The 15221-nt window shown below is 52.5% G+C and overlaps 1 protein-coding gene across 3 annotated transcripts in view; it reads right to left on the reverse strand.

Moving 5' to 3' along the window:
• Positions 1–1465: 1465 nt before the first annotated feature.
• TCF20 (transcription factor 20) overlaps positions 1466–15221 on the reverse strand; it is a 95941-nt gene continuing 82185 nt past the window's right edge. For 2 of the 3 annotated variants that reach the window (XM_082849706.1, XM_082849707.1), the window contains 2 exons: positions 8706–8755; positions 1466–1670 (listed from right to left, as the gene is read on the reverse strand). In XM_082849706.1, coding sequence (XP_082705832.1) covers positions 1653–1670; positions 8706–8755 — 68 coding nt within the window. In that variant the 3' untranslated portion in view covers positions 1466–1652. Of the gene's footprint in view, positions 1671–8705; positions 8756–14524; positions 14748–15221 lie in introns of those variants that run through there. The other variant, XM_082849705.1, reaches the window with a different exon arrangement.

The raw sequence follows: 15221 nt of genomic DNA on the forward strand, positions 1-15221 counted from the left end.
CCATTTCTGCAGCCTCAAATAGATGAGCACACAAGAACTCATTTATAATTGCTTATTTCTACTTCACAACATTCCTTCCAGTATTACTGTTCTCTAAAAATAAAGTCCGTTAACATTGTATTATTTTTTTAATAACCTTTAAAATTAATGTTGATTGGAAATATGTCCTCATATCAACTTAAGCAATCTGGCCATCCCCATACGTGGCTGAGTTCCACCCTCGAGGGTGAGTGGCAGGAGTCCTCGGTTTGTTTCATGCCAGGCTCTGCTGCAAGGCCTGCAGGAGGCCAGGACGGCTGGACCAGTGAGCTGGCAGCCGCCCCTGCAGCAGAACCAGAGCCACCCTGGGGACTGGGATGGGAGGAGAAAAGAGACGCGTTTGCTTTAAACAAAAAAGGAAACAAGGTTAAAATGAAGTTTATTATTTTTTTTGATTTTTTTGTTTTGTTTTTTAAATAAAACTGTTTGTGAAACAGCTATTTTATCCCCACGGCAGAGTGACCCCTGAAAGATGCACTAACCCCTTCTTAAGGCCTTAACAAGATTTTTTTTGTACTTTTTTCTTTTTTTAAAACTCAGATATTTAAAAACTGTACAATTTACAAAACAAAACAAAACAATACAACATAAAGAATCATGTAGCATGGGGCTGCTCAACCGACAGGCCCCCTTTTCCTTTATAAAAATGAAAGCAAAAGAACAAAGGGTGGAGTGGGTGTTCCTGGTCAGCTTACCTCACATGATCATACCTGACACTGTCCCTCCCTGTGTCCACTCCTACAGCTTAGGTTTCCGTCCCGTCTGTCCTGGGGGTCAGGGCACAGCTGCCTGAAACATGCCCAGAGGCGGCCATCCCTTGACCCTGCCGGCTGAGCCACTTAGTGGGATGCTTGGGGCTCTCACCAGCCACAGTGACCCAGGACGCAGCTGTGACCTTGGAGCTTGTGCCAATTTCACCCCCCCCAAAAGATAAAAATCTTAAAAATAATAAATAAATAGTGTTTCTGGAAATGAAAAAATTTATTTTTGTGTTTAAACATCATTCTCCCACTCTTGAAAACACGGACCATCCCCGCTTCCCTCCCCCTTGACCTTCCCACTTTGAGACAAATTACTGACAATAGAAGAGTTCGGTGTGGTTTGTTTGCTCTTCCAACCCCGGGTCTAGAACCTCTGAATTGTGTAAGTTGGGCTAAGGATCTAAGTCAGCCCTGTCCTTGTGAGATGAGAGTTTGTTCAGTTCAATTTCACATTTAAATTTCACTGTTATTGGAACAAATTTGGAATTCTTAAGCTAGATAATTTTAAAATAGAATCAAAAGGGATAGCGCACCTTTCATTTAAACAGTCTTTCCAGACTAAAAATAGATTTATATATATATATTTTTATCCCTCCCTCTTTTAATTCCCCCCACCCCTTCCCATCATCCCCCCTCCCCCCACCCCCCACATTGTCACTATGGAGATTGTGTCCATGGAAACAGCCATTCCAACTTCTTGGGTCTTTCTTTCCTGTGGTGTCACCAGTTTGAGAGTGATGTAAGAACTTAGGAAGGAAGTGCTGGCACGGGCAGGCACGCGGGGTGGGGCGGGGTGGGGTGTGGCTGCACAGGAGGACCATTTCCATTCCATCACAAGGGTCCACCACCTTCTCATCTCCACAGTCTCACCTGCAAGACAAGCAGACACTGGGTGCTGGGAAACCCCGTGTGGTGCTGTAGCCAACAGCCCCTGCTCCGTGGCGGCACTGGGGTAGGGGGACTCTGCAGGGTCCAGCAGCTGCAGAACCCCTGTGAACACACTGCTCACACTGCAGACACCCAAGACCAATGGCGGAGCCAGCCGTGTGGCTCTGGGTCTGAAACAGGGTAAAGGCAGCAATGACCCGGCCAGCTGCGCCAGGAACGGACTCTGAGTGCCCCGTCCCGGGTGTGTGGAAGGAACCGAGACCAGGAGAGAGTTCTCTGACCCGCCAGGTGGGGCTGCCCTGGAGTGGAGTGGCTCTCAGGGCGACCCCTTGCTTAGGACCCCACCATCTGGGGCCTGCAGCTGGGCTGGGCTTGGCACTTGGTGGCAGGGAGCAGTCCTCACAGAGGTGGCTGAGTACCCAGCCAGTCTGTGGAAGAACCGGCTCAGGACCACGTGAAGGCTGCCTCCAGTCACAGGCAGCTCTTTACATCTAACAGCGAACACTCCACCCAGGAGCTCTGACGGAAGGCAGGTCTCAGCTCATCCTCTGAGGCTCCCCAGGCCCTGCCACTGGTGTCTCTCCTTCCAGCCCAGGCTCCAGGCTCAGGAAGACTATCCTGGTGATCACATGGGGTACGTGGGGTTGTATCAAGGGCCTCCTCAGAATGCTTCGCGGGTCATTCATTACATGTGCAAAGATCTCAGAGAGACACAGCAGTTTCCAAGGAATTCAGTCCAGAAAAATTACACCAGAAGCCAAGAGTGGTGGCACCCTCACCTTTCTGCCAATCACAGCACTCTTGGAAACCGTGTGTGTGTGTGTGTGTGTGTGTGTGTGTGTGTGTTGGTGTGTGTGTGTGTGTGTGTGTGTGTTGGTGTGTGTGTGTGTGTCTCCCTCCTCCAACCAATAAACCTCAAGAAAACCCAGACACCACTATCCCCTTTTCTGGTTCCATAAAACTTACTTATATGCAAAATAGTTAAGACTGGTCTGTGTGCATGAGCCATAAAGAGATTCCTAACTGCTTGACAGAAAACATGAATAAACAGGAAGAGACTCACAGAGACAGCAGGACAATGTCGCCACCCTCAGGTAAAAGCAAACCCCGGGAATCCAGCAGGAGGCCCTGGGGACGTGGGCCAGTGGCTGAGCCATCCTCAGGACGTCCCCGGCCACAGTGTGGCTTCCCCGGCACTGATGGTGGCTCTGGCCCCACCTATGTGGTCCATGCTTCCCCCTCTGAGGAGGAGGACACTCTCCACTCCTCACTCTGGTTTCCTGAGGCTAAGGCTGCCAGGAAGGCGGGGAGAAGCAAGCAGCCTTCTCAGGTGAGGACAGAGGACAGGTGCCATGCATATCCTGCAAAGCTCTGCTGGTGGAGGGAGGGACAGGGCAGGGTGTGCCCTCTCCCCAGTGCTTGGCACAGTCTTGGGCCTGCACTCCTATCCTGCTCATTACTCACAACAGCAGGCCCCAGCCCAGGGCCCATCTTCAGAATGAAGGCTGTCTTGGCACCAGGGTCTGCCCGGCCGGTGGGCTGTGCACGCTGCTGACCCTGGGCTCCTCCCCTGGTGCCACAGGGGGACCTGGTGGTCCAGGCAGCCTCGGCCCTTCCGCACCTCCCGCCTGGGGCTTTGCCTTCCAGCCTTCCCAGCAGGGACCTTCCCCAGGGTCTGATACTAGACTGGCCCAAACACATGATACCCTGAATGTAATGGGACCCTAACTTCTCAGTTGCTCCTCAAAACTGTTCCTTCAGTAGGGAGAATGGGAAGAAAATTCTTTAAGCACCGAGTAGGGGCCAGGCACTATGCTAGGAGCTTTACAGACATTATTTCACAGTAACACTGAGAGGCCTGACCCCCATATCTTGGAGATGAGGCAGCTGAGGGAGGTGACACATGTGGCCCAAGGCCACGTGGCTGGTTAGAAGTGGGACTGGGGCTCACATCCAGCAAAGCTCCTCTGCTTGGGCCCCAGGGACTCTGCCTTCGAGCCTCCATTGTTGTGGGCCCCATCCAAATGCACAGGACATGGCTGAGAAGGCAGCACCCCAGGCAGGGCCACGGAGCAGGCGCGGAGCTGCTGCGCCAGTGAGCGAGCGGGCGGCCCTCTGTGCTGAGGACCTGCACGCTTCTCCGTAAAAAGGCAACTGCACGTTCAGCTGCCGGTGATCGGGACTTCATGCTGGGCCAAAGCCTTCCAACACCCCTGCCCTCGTCACCCTCCTTCCTGCTGCCCTTCAGCTTCACCTCCGTGGCCTGAACCTGGGCCGGGTCAGTCTGTCCTCCAAATCCTCCCGCGTCTGACACCAAGCTGCCCTCTCCACCTGCGGCTAGGCAGCACCCCCTCAGCCCCACGGGACCTGGCCAGGGTGTGGAGGGCAGCCTCGTCCTCAACCTGTACCCACCCGGGCGCCGTCAGGTCAGCACTCTCCTCCCTGGGCTGCAGGTGCTCTTCTATTTAACACGGCTGTCCGCCCTGCGAGGAGAGGGACTGCCGTGTGCCCCCTCCGGCCAGTGCACGACGGGACAGAGACAGCGGTCCCTGAGGACTGGGCAGGCAGTCTAGTGGAGATGCAGACAATACGTGAACACACAAATGACTTGAGATCGTGGTGATGCCAGGAAGGCTGCAGAGTGGGGACAAGGGGACTTGGAAGGCTGCCGTGAGGAAGTGATACTGAAGCTGAGACCCAGAGAAGAGACGGAGGCACAGTGCTCCAGCGCAGGGAGCTAAGCGCAAGCACAAAGCTCCGCGGGAGGAAGCTCAGAGGAGTCGACGGAGCCTCGCTGGAGACTCCAGGGGCCCTCAGAGGCATGCTGGGCAGTCTGGACTTAATCCTACCAGGGATGGGACCTCTGAAGCTGCAGTTGTGGGAGGCAGTGAGGGGCTGCCGGGGCTGGGGTGGGAGGGAAGGGGAGCCCCAGGACATGACGCTGTTCACACGCAGGCCGGCTGTGTGACGTTCTGACCACAGAAGCTGCTCGGGAAGGCCCAGCTCCAGGGCAGGGAGGCTGCTGTGTGCAGCTGGCACCCAGGACAAGGCAGCAGATGGATGGAGGATACTGCTTCCTGCCCACTGGATCGGGAGACCTGGGGGGTGGGGTCTCCTTGTTTACTCAGATGAGAATGGAAGATGGCGGGGGGGGATGTTCCGCGGTCAGAGCCCTGCCCACTCGCTGCCCTGAGCCAGGGAGGCTTCAGCACGGGGAGAGGGCAGCACAGCCCGGCCACACGGCTCCATCATCCACAGAGCCGGGAGGAGGGGGCCCACTGACAGCTGCCCGAGGACCTGTCCTCTGTGGCACTGCTGGCCTGGTGAGGGACAAGCACCAGGTATCTCACATGGTGGCAGGAGGTTAGAACTCACGTCTCCTTGCCCCAGCCCTGGGGTTTTCTGCCAGACAGGGCAGCTGTAGGGTCTGGTTTGCAGCTCTGAACCTCCTGCTCCTCCCGGGCATGGCTGAGGGCAGTGCACCCAGCATTTGCTGACACCGCACCCCAGGCCAGGCTGCGCTGGGCATGGTGGAGGCATTTCTTAACTGAATCCTCACAAGGTTGGCCACTGCTATCCCTCTTTTTACAGAAGGAAAACTGAAGCACAGAGACATTAAGTGGCCTGAGCCTGGTCACACAGCACTTTCCACACTGCTCTGGGTGAGAAAGTGGGGCGCCACGAACCGGAACTCACATGTACAATCACTGTCCCTTCCCCGCCTTGTCGGGAGACCCAACGATGGTGGCTCTGTGTCCTCAGCACGGATACTGAAATGAATGCTCCTTGAGGTGGGGGGCTGCGTCTCTGTCCCCAATCACTGGGGCTTCCGCACAGTCTGCAGAGGGCTGACAGCGAAGGCCCACAATGTGACTGCTGAACCGCGAACCCAGGACGACGGGTCCAGCCTCGCGGGGAAGCACTCGATAACAAGCAGTTCAGGTGGACGAGACCAGAGGCGCGTGTTCGTTCCTTCCCTCCAAGAGGTGATGGTCTGCCCTCAACAGACTCGAAACGACCCCAAGCCGAGGGACATGCCACTTAATCACTCAGTGCCTCATTTCTTCTGTGTAAACAGGAACGATAACACCAACCTTCTGAGGAATGAACTACGAAGCTTACTGTCCCACAAGAGCCAAGGGCTCTGTCAGCTGGCAGAGCCCAAGAATGAGCAGAGAGAAAAGCGATGATGAACAAAATTAAAACTTCCAAGAGGAGATTTGCCCACCAGGCCCAGGGCCCAGAGTTCTTCTTTTTCTCAAACATGGGCTGGGATTCCAGGACAGGAACAAAAGGCACTGAGTAACCAATGGTTCTCTCCCTAACTGGCTCTTCCTGGACACTTCCAGGAACATTCCACGTGGCCTCCTATATAACCCAGCCCTAACCACCGGGGCCAGGAAGGTGGCAGAGCCCCCTAGACACAGCAGAAGGGCCAACAGAAACATTCTTGAAAACCACCCAGACTGCTGCTTGCCCTGAGGGTCAGTGGACCCCGCGGGTTCTAGAAGTGCACGGGGCTCCGTGTGATGACCCACCCTCCCGCCCTGCTCCGCTCCCTCCACTCCCAGCCCTACTCCCTGGAAGAGCAAGACAGAAAAGTGTGAGTGCAAAGTCCTCACGACAGCCCCTCAGGAAGCACTGTAACCCCCACTGGCCCCAGACACTCATCACTCAGCACAGGGACCTTCTCTGGAGGTCAGTACCGGGACCCACCTAAGAAACAGACGACTTCCCAGAGGAAAACTGCCACATTCTGAGGTGAATTCTGTTTCTTCCTCAAAGTACTGTTAGGCATTCCAGAGAAAGGCAGACACCCCCCACCCCGACTTGTAACAAGGGGGAGGGAACATTCCACAGAGACTCAGGCACACGGGCTTGCTGTCCCAGAGAGCCAGGCCTAGCACACCTGTGTGGGTCTCAGCCGTCTGGAGTAAACACAGACGCCCTCACTTGCAGAGAAATAATCCCTTAACGAACAGTTCTGAGATGTTCTGAGACAACTAGCCCCCCACCCCATCCTGCAGAAGCAAGTGCCCCGAGTTACATTTTGGTTTTTCTTCTCATGATCTGTTTTGCTCTGTGAGGACGGGGTGGGTGAGGAAGGCAATGGGAGCACTGCAGGCCTGCTGCTTCTAGAGACCCAAGTCCCATAATCCTGCTCTCACAGGCACACGCTGCCAGCCCGGACCACGAGCCCCCAGACACACTCACAAAAAGCACAACTCAACCTCCTGAGATTTTTAAAAGTAAAGTTAAACGGGATGCTAAAGTCTACTAAATCGTTGAGGGGATTTTCCTTCCCTTTGTACTTCTAGGAAAAGGAATCCTTCATAGACCTGGGGGAAAAAAAAGATTTCAAAAAACAAAACTTGGGGTATTTTTTGTTTTTCAAAGGAGAACCCATCATAAGCTTTAGAGATGTTAAGTAAATTAAGAAGAGGCCTCTGGCAAGAAGCCTTTCTGAGACAGGGAAAGAGTGAGGGCTGCCAGCAGGAGAGCCACCCCCCCAGAGGCTCTGTCCCGAAGCCAGCTGCGTTCTGCCCCTGGGGACTCCACACACAAGGCCTGAACCCCGGCGGAGGATGGGACCAATTTAAAGCCCCACGCCACCTTTCCACACGTATTCTGGGGAGCTGAGCAACAGATGGAAAGACATAGTATCCACCTGGTGCTGGCAGTCCATGCGATTAAACGCTGGTGGGGCAGCCTGGCCTGGGGCGAGCAGGAGGCAGCGGCCCGACACCCCCTGTGGCAGGGGTGGCGGCCCCGACACCCCCAGTCTGGCAGGGGTGGCGGCCCCGACTCACCTGTGCTTGCTGTACTTTCCATTCCCACGAGCACACTGCCCCCCTCACCCCCGCTCCGACTGCTCTGTGCTGAGGCTGCCTTTCGCTGTCTTGTTCTGCAAGGCGGGGAGAGGGCACGGGAGGGGAGGCTGACGCCGGCAAAGCCAAGGAGACAGGACAGGAGGGACAGAGAACGAGCGTGGGGGTCAGGGCAGGCGGAGGTGAGGAGAGGAACGCACATGGAAAAGGAAAGAAAAAGCAGAGTCAGTGCTGAGTGACAAACAGGAGATACTCAGACAGGGTCTTCTGAGGTAAACTGTGACCATTAAAAAAGAGAAGTTTTTAAAAATAAAAACATGTAAATTAAGTAAAAAATGGGAAAGAAAATTGTAAGATCCTATGATCCATATTGGAAAATAATTGTTAAAGAAAAGCATAAGTAAGCATCTTTCAGAAGCACTTTGAGGGCAGACCTGTCAGGGCGACCTCTTTCTAGTACTTTCTGGCCCCACTTAGAGACTGAAGACCGTGAGCACCAGTGGCCACCAGGGGTCAGTGTGACCTCAGCCGGAGGAGAGCCGCCGCTGCAGGGACTGCCAGGTGGCGGGTCTCCACCATCCCAGTCCTTCCCTGGGGTCCCTTTCTCCACGCCCTCCCGTCTCCATACACGCATGTGGTGTCTTGGAAACAGGCCATTCACACACACCCCCGCCCCCATCTTCGTTCCTTTCCTAAATTTAAGAGGTGACCAAGAGACCACCTCCTCAATCAGCTGCAGGCACCACTGGCTGCTTCGGCTGAAGTAAAACCTGGAGGAGACTGTGAGTTTCCCCAAAAGCCTGGAGTCAACTCTCTTTAGTCTGGGAAGACACCTCTGCTTATGTACCTAGACCTACAACCAATCTCACCTCACGCCAATCTGTGATCTGGGGTTCCACTCAACTGCGGGGGAAACCAGGAGTTTTGTGTGTTTCTCTTCCAATTTCTCTTAACAGACAAACACCTTTCTCCCCAGCTGCGCCACCCCATGGGTGCTGACCCCACGCCACAGGGCTCCCTCCCATTTGCATCTCGGCCCTCCCGGGGCCAGGAGTGCTCGGCAGCCCGGGCCCTGGTGGTGTGGCCGTGACCCTGCAATGTCTCGTCTCCAGGTCTTTCAGGAGGAGCCCCGCCGCCACCCCCAAGTCCTGCGGGGAGGGGAGCACAGGCTCTGCAGGCTCTGACTCACCTTGTGCTTGGGGCACCTCACCGAGAAGTTCTCCTCATGGAGCAAACAATCTGCAAGAGAGAAGGGGACAGTCAGGAGGAGCCTGGCGTGCAGCACAGCCTGAGGGGCGTGGGGCCACGCTGGCCAGGGCAGACAGGGTCACACATGGAGATAAGAGGGCTCCACACTATGATTTCTAATAGGAAACCACGCAAGACACCCCCAAATAAGCTATGGCACCTCAGCATGGTGGAATGTCAGCCCAACACGAAATGTTTCAGAATAGTGAACACGATGCAAATTGCTCAAAAAACCAGGATACATAAATGTACAAGTACAATCCCAATTTTACCAAAATATTTTATATGCATAAAAAAGGACAAAGGAAATCTACCAAAATATGACAGTGATTCTCTTTGGATAGTAATATTATAGGTGATTTTAATTTTCTTTATTTTTTCTGTACTTCCATGATCATATCCTATTATTCTAATCATCAGAAACAATCTCTAATAAGTGTTATTTTTAAAATTCCTTATCTTAGGCTAAGGCCATTCCACAGGCCCACGCCAAAGCTTCCTTGTGAAAACACTTTGAATCTGGAGGCATCTTTTCTCCTCTGTGGAGAGTCACAGGTCAGAGACAGCAAGGAGGCCAGGCCCGTGAGCCCCGCTGCCACCCTTGCCCCACACACAACCCACGGACACACTGCAGAAGGTCCATAATCCCTGCTAAATGCTTCAGAGAAATGTGAAATCCCACGAGGGGGCGATTAATCCTTGGAGGGAAATCACTCATTCCAACTGTTAACACGGTGGTGACACATCCTCCATGACGGCAAGGACGCGCACCTGCCTCCAGGGGCGTTGTGCTCTGCGGCACAAGCGTCGTGCGCGGAGCAGGGCGAGGAAAGCGACTTAACGAGCTCACTCTGCACACCACAGCTCCTGAAGACCGACAGCCAGGTCACTGGTGCGAGACGCAGTGGCCGAATGTTAATAAATATTGATCACACATTCTCAGAGAGCGCCCAGGCACCAAGGCGGGAGGCGGCCGTGGTACTCAGCCTTGTTAAATTTACAATTTAACTCAGGTTTAAAGTGAGGTCCAGATTAGCGGCCTGTGTACCCACAGATTTCAAGTGAAACAGTAGTAAGCAACGGAGCACACAAATGGAAACTTTTGAGGTCCTCTATAATCTTAAATAAATAAAGACCCTTTCATAATTCGGCTAAGCCACCTCCCCTTCTGGAGTCCTAGAATCTCTAGGGTCAGACGGGTTTGGTCTTCACAGTTCCCGGGGCAAGCCTCGGGGCACGAGAAACCGCAAGTCCTGCTAACCTTTGCATCCCTATCCCCTCCCCCCTCCAAGCAAAGAGCGAGGCAGTAAATGAAATGTGTTAATTTAAAACCCACAAGTACACGGTGTGACCGAGGCTCCTGCTGCTCCAATCTGCCAGAGAGCTCACGAACAGCGGGAGACGGACAGCTGGAGCTCCAGGGAAGCACCTTCTCCTTACCTGGGCTGTGGCAGCAGCGCATGCTGGCAGAGTCTATAGTTTGGGCCAAAGAGAAACAGCACAGGCCACGCGGTGGGGAAAGGCCACCGTTACACCACAGGGGTTTACAGAAATAAGGAGGGGGGCCGTGTTAGCTGGAAAAGATGCCATCAGAAAGGTAGAGGTGGCTCAGGTCCCCTCACTGCCACGAAACAGTGACCAGCTGTGATGGACCATTAGTAAAACATGCTTAAAGTTAGGAAACATGTTCCCTCAAAGTTAAAAAGAAGAAATAAAACAATGTAAGTAAACACTAAAGGCAACTTGGAACTAATGCCAGGTACTTCTGGGAATGGAAGTCTCCGAAACGAATCTACGAGACGGGGTGCACCTTTTGGCTAGGCCTCCCGAACAGGCAGCGGCTGTCCCCATTCTCGTCATGTCCACCGGCCATCAGGAACCGCACTTCCTGTTCCTGGCAGGGTGAGAACCACAGCTGGAGGGCTTAGACACCTGCAAGGGGCCGGCGAGCCTCTCCTGGGCTGCCTCCAGCCAGGCTCTGCTGGGGAAGAGCCAAGAGTGGCAGGAAGTGCAGTAAAAGCTCTCCTGAGGGCTCTGGACAGGCGCCTGGCCCCACACTGCCGGCCCGCCAGCCTCTCGTTTGATTCCTTTAAGCCCCTGGCAACACCCCGCACTGTGCAGAGGGCCTGGTCAGCACTTCCCCACAGTGAGGTCAGAGTCAATGGCTGGATCATCACGCAGGCTGGAAGAGACTCACCAGGTTGTCCAGTCGGCAGGGTGGCTTCCAGACACAAACAGCAGCACCCCAGAACAGTGTTCCACTTTGAGTCCTCTCTTGGGCTTAAAGGCAGAGGACTCTGCTGAGCTCCTCATAACAAGCTACGTGGAGCTTCAGATACCCACATGCACCCGTATATACCCCATGCAGAGGATGGTGAGCCCGGGAAGGGAGAAAACGAAAGGATGTCTAGCGTCCTTTGGATCTGCCAGGCCCCGACAGTCTCCAACTCAGCTACAATCTCATCAGAGCTACGCTTAGTACTCATAATGGCAAAATCCAGGCTGGGACTCAGGGACCCACCAGCCTCACCCCACCTCGCTGAGAGGCAGCCTCAGCTCCTGGGGCCGAAGGAGGGGAATAAGAAGGCGGGAGCAAGGCCCTGGGATGCAGAGAGCTCCTCTCCAGGGAGAGGCCAGACCACCAGTTCTTTCGTAGGACCCATCTGGGGCTCTGAACCCACTGCTGCAAGATCAAAGTCAGCAGCGGAGAGAGCAGCTTTAAAATGCTGCTGGAAGGGTGGCTACAGAAGTGAAATTCCCAGCTGTGCTTCCTCATGAGGGTAAAAGAAAAAGCCCCTCTAGGCAAGATTCTGTATGCACAGTGGGATTATAAATGAGCTACCACAGCTCTTTTTTCCTTTGGTATTAATTGTTGTGGCTTATTGCATTAAATACATTAAATCTTTTTTTTTTTTTTAAACAGCACTCATGTTCTTATTACTGCACTCTCCCACCTGGAGACAAATCCTATGCCTGTGACATAACAAGCAGCACAACAGAGCAAACTGTGATGTCACAAATGTGCAATCACTATTAGGAAGGGGAAACGCTGCAGGAGCCACAGATCCTCATGTTTCCATGGAGATGTCCCTGGTGATAAAAGTTTTCCCTTCGTTATGAACAGCTCTTTAAGGTTTGGGCAGCTGACAGTAAGGCAGAGATGAAAATGCCAAACTGTTCCTTACTCCATACAGAGATGGGGGGGACTCAAACTCAGGGACTTACTTTTATTATAACTAGAAAGAAAGTCAATCAATGAATGCCTTTCCTGGATACAAAGATCCATTACATATAGAACAGAATTCCTGAGAAGACTGTGTGGGATAAATACAAGCATCAAGCTACACAGAGCAGTGCAGGCTTTGGGTCACTGTGACTCAGGTCATCCAAGAGACCAACAAAGACACGGTCACCTTGTTAAGCTGCTTCTTTGGTCCCAGCTCCGCATGGAGGAGCAGTTTGCAGCAGCTGGGACAGCAAAGCCAGAGGGCCAAGGCCCCGACCCAGACAGCCTTCCTCTCCCTGGATACTTGGCCACCAACTTCTGCCAAACAGAGACGTTACCAACTTATCTGGGCAGGCCATGCAAGGCAGGTTCAAACAGAGTGACAAGAAAGTCCTTTGCTTCCTAACACTCAGCTGGTAGAGCAGGCCCTGCTTCCCTGCTGGTGGTGCGTGCTAGAGGGCCTCCACTTGAGGGAGGAGAGCCCAGTACCTGTCCCGAAGAACCGCCAGAGCCTGGGCTAGAGCAGGGCGTTCCAGCCGCCAGCTGCACACGGCCATGGGAGTCTAAACGAAAGAAAAAGCTCAGTCCCTCATTCCCACTAGCCACCTTCCAAGCGCTCAATGGTCACACATGGCTTGTGGCTACTGTATTGGAGAGTACAGATCTAGAACATTCCCTCACTGCAGCAAGTTCTACCCAGCGACTCCACTCAACCCCTGGAGAAACTGTACCTGGAGGCAGGTGCCCCGTGTGCACACAGGGAGCACGCTCGCAGGGGGGACGAGGCACCTGCCTGCTTCTCACCTCAGGCTGCTGGGCAGAGCCTCCATGCAGGAGACCACCTCTCACCGCCCACCGACGGGGAAAGCCAATGCTTGCAGCATTCCCCACAAAAGACTTACACACAACTGCCGAAAACCCAGAACCTGAACATCTTCATTAAAAACCACGAAGCTTAAACTAGAAAAAGAAACAAAACGTTCTGAGGTAACCCTGGGTGGTATCATGAAAATGAGAAAAGGCAGTGGTTGGGCTTCTGAGAGAGAAGGATTTAATGGCTGTTCTATAGAACATGCCAGACCACGACCCAGGGTGAATTACTGCTCAGACTCAACAAGTAAACATGTAGAGGAGGACAGAGGATGGAAGGGACAGACTGAAACCCAAACTCCCTGAACTGACATTTCAAGGCTCTCTTCTTTTTTTATTTAATAAATTTATTTATTTATTTATTTTTGGCTGTGTTGGGTCTTCGTTGTTGCATGCGGGCTTTCTCTAGTTGCGGTGAGCGGAGGCTACTCTTCGTTGGGGTGCGCGGGCTTCTCATTGTGGTGGTTTCTCTTGTTGCGGAGCACGGGCTCTAGGCACTCGGGCTTCAGTAGTTGTGCTTCAGTAGTTGTATCACACGGACTCAGTAATTGTGGCTCGCGGGCTCTAGAGCACAGGCTCAGTAGTTGTGGCGCACAGGCTTAGTTGCTCCGTGGCATGTGGGTTCTTCCCGGACCATGGCTCGAACCCGTGTCCCCTGCACTGGCAGGCGGATTCTTAACCACCTGCACCACCAGGGAAGCCCTCAAGGCTCTCTTCTTACTGCCCACTTATCCCTCTGGTCACACGGCACCCTGGCCACCAGCTGCCCTTCAGCAATGCAAACAAACTTTCATGAGAATCTAACTTCGGCATAAGTGTTATCTTTCTGTACCTTTCTTTTTTTTTCGTCACACTGCGTCGCTTGGCAGGATCTTAGTTCCTGACCAGGGATCAAATCCAGGCCCCCAGCAGTGAAAGCCCGGAATCCTAACCACTGGACCACCAGGGAATTCCCTTTCTTGTTCTTTTTAGCTGCACCCCCTACAGAAACCTGGAAAGAAAAGAGGGAAGAGGAAAGGAGGGGCAACGAGAAGGATGTGAAAGGCAGGGGGACACACTTAAGCAAACGTCAGGAGCGCTGGGAGGAAGGGTGGTCGAGAGGAACTCAGATTCCTCCCACGCCTGTCGGATCCGACTCCATGTGCTTTATGCCTCTGTACCTGCTCCCATCACCTGGTCAGCCACCAGGCCATTTGAGCACTCTTGTTTGTCTTCCCATTTTCTCTTCCTCCATCCTGACTGAAAGCATGAGAACCTGCTAGGTGAAGGTCTCAGACCCATCTGATGCTCAAAAAGTAACTGGTGAAAACAGTCAACAAAAAGCCAAAAGTCAGGAGGAAGAAAGAGGATTTCCCAGGCTGCTTGAAGCTCTGAGTCAGAACTCCAGTCTTCTGCATTGCTCATTGGATGGCACTTCTCAGACAAAAGGTGTCCTTTTTCAACAGTTATTACACTGCAGAACACTGCTTTGATCATCTCCAGAGACCTGGAAAAAAGGTTTGACAAAACCCCACACCAGTTCACGATAAAAACACACAACAAACTAGGAATAGAAAGGAACCTCTTCAGTTGCGTCAAGAACATCCATGAAAAGCCCACAGCTATCATCATGATAGATCAGAAACAAGACAAGGATGTCAGCTCTTGCCACTTCTTTTTTTTTTGGCTGTGGACCATTTTTAAAGTCTTTATTGAATTTGTTACAATATTGCTTCTGTTTTATGTTTTGTTTTTTTGGCCTTGAGGTATGTGGGATCCTAGTTCCCCAATCAGGGATCAAACCGCACCCCCTGCACTGGAAGGCGAAGTCTTAACCACTGGACTGCCAGGGAAGTCCCAGCTCTTGCCACTTCTATCCAACATTATCTAGAAGGTCTAGCCAGGCAACTAGGCAAAGAAAAGAAAAGGCATCTGACTGGAAAGGAAGAAGTAAAACAATCTACTCACAGATGACACATCTTGTATATAGAAATCCACTAAAAAACTATTAGAACTAATCAGTGAGTGGAGCAAAGTTCCAGGATACAAGATCAATACACCAAAATCAATTATATTTCTATACAGTCACAGTGAACAATCTGAAAATGGAATTAAGAAAACAATTCCATTTATAACCACACCAAAAATAATAAAATACTTAGGAATAAATTTAACAAAAAAGATGCAAAATGTGTACTCTGAAAATTACAAAACACCGCTGAAAGAAATTAAAAACTGAAGTAAATGGCAAGACAGACACCCCATGATCATGGGTTGGAGGACACACTATTTTTTTTTATAAGATGGTGACAACCCCTAACCTGATCTGCAGATTCAATGCAATCCCGCCCCCCCTCAGAAATGGATAAGCTGATCCTAAAA

The sequence above is a fragment of the Leucopleurus acutus genome, assembly GCF_964270905.1.
Source record: "Leucopleurus acutus genome assembly, chromosome: 11".
NCBI lineage: Eukaryota > Metazoa > Chordata > Mammalia > Artiodactyla > Delphinidae > Leucopleurus > Leucopleurus acutus.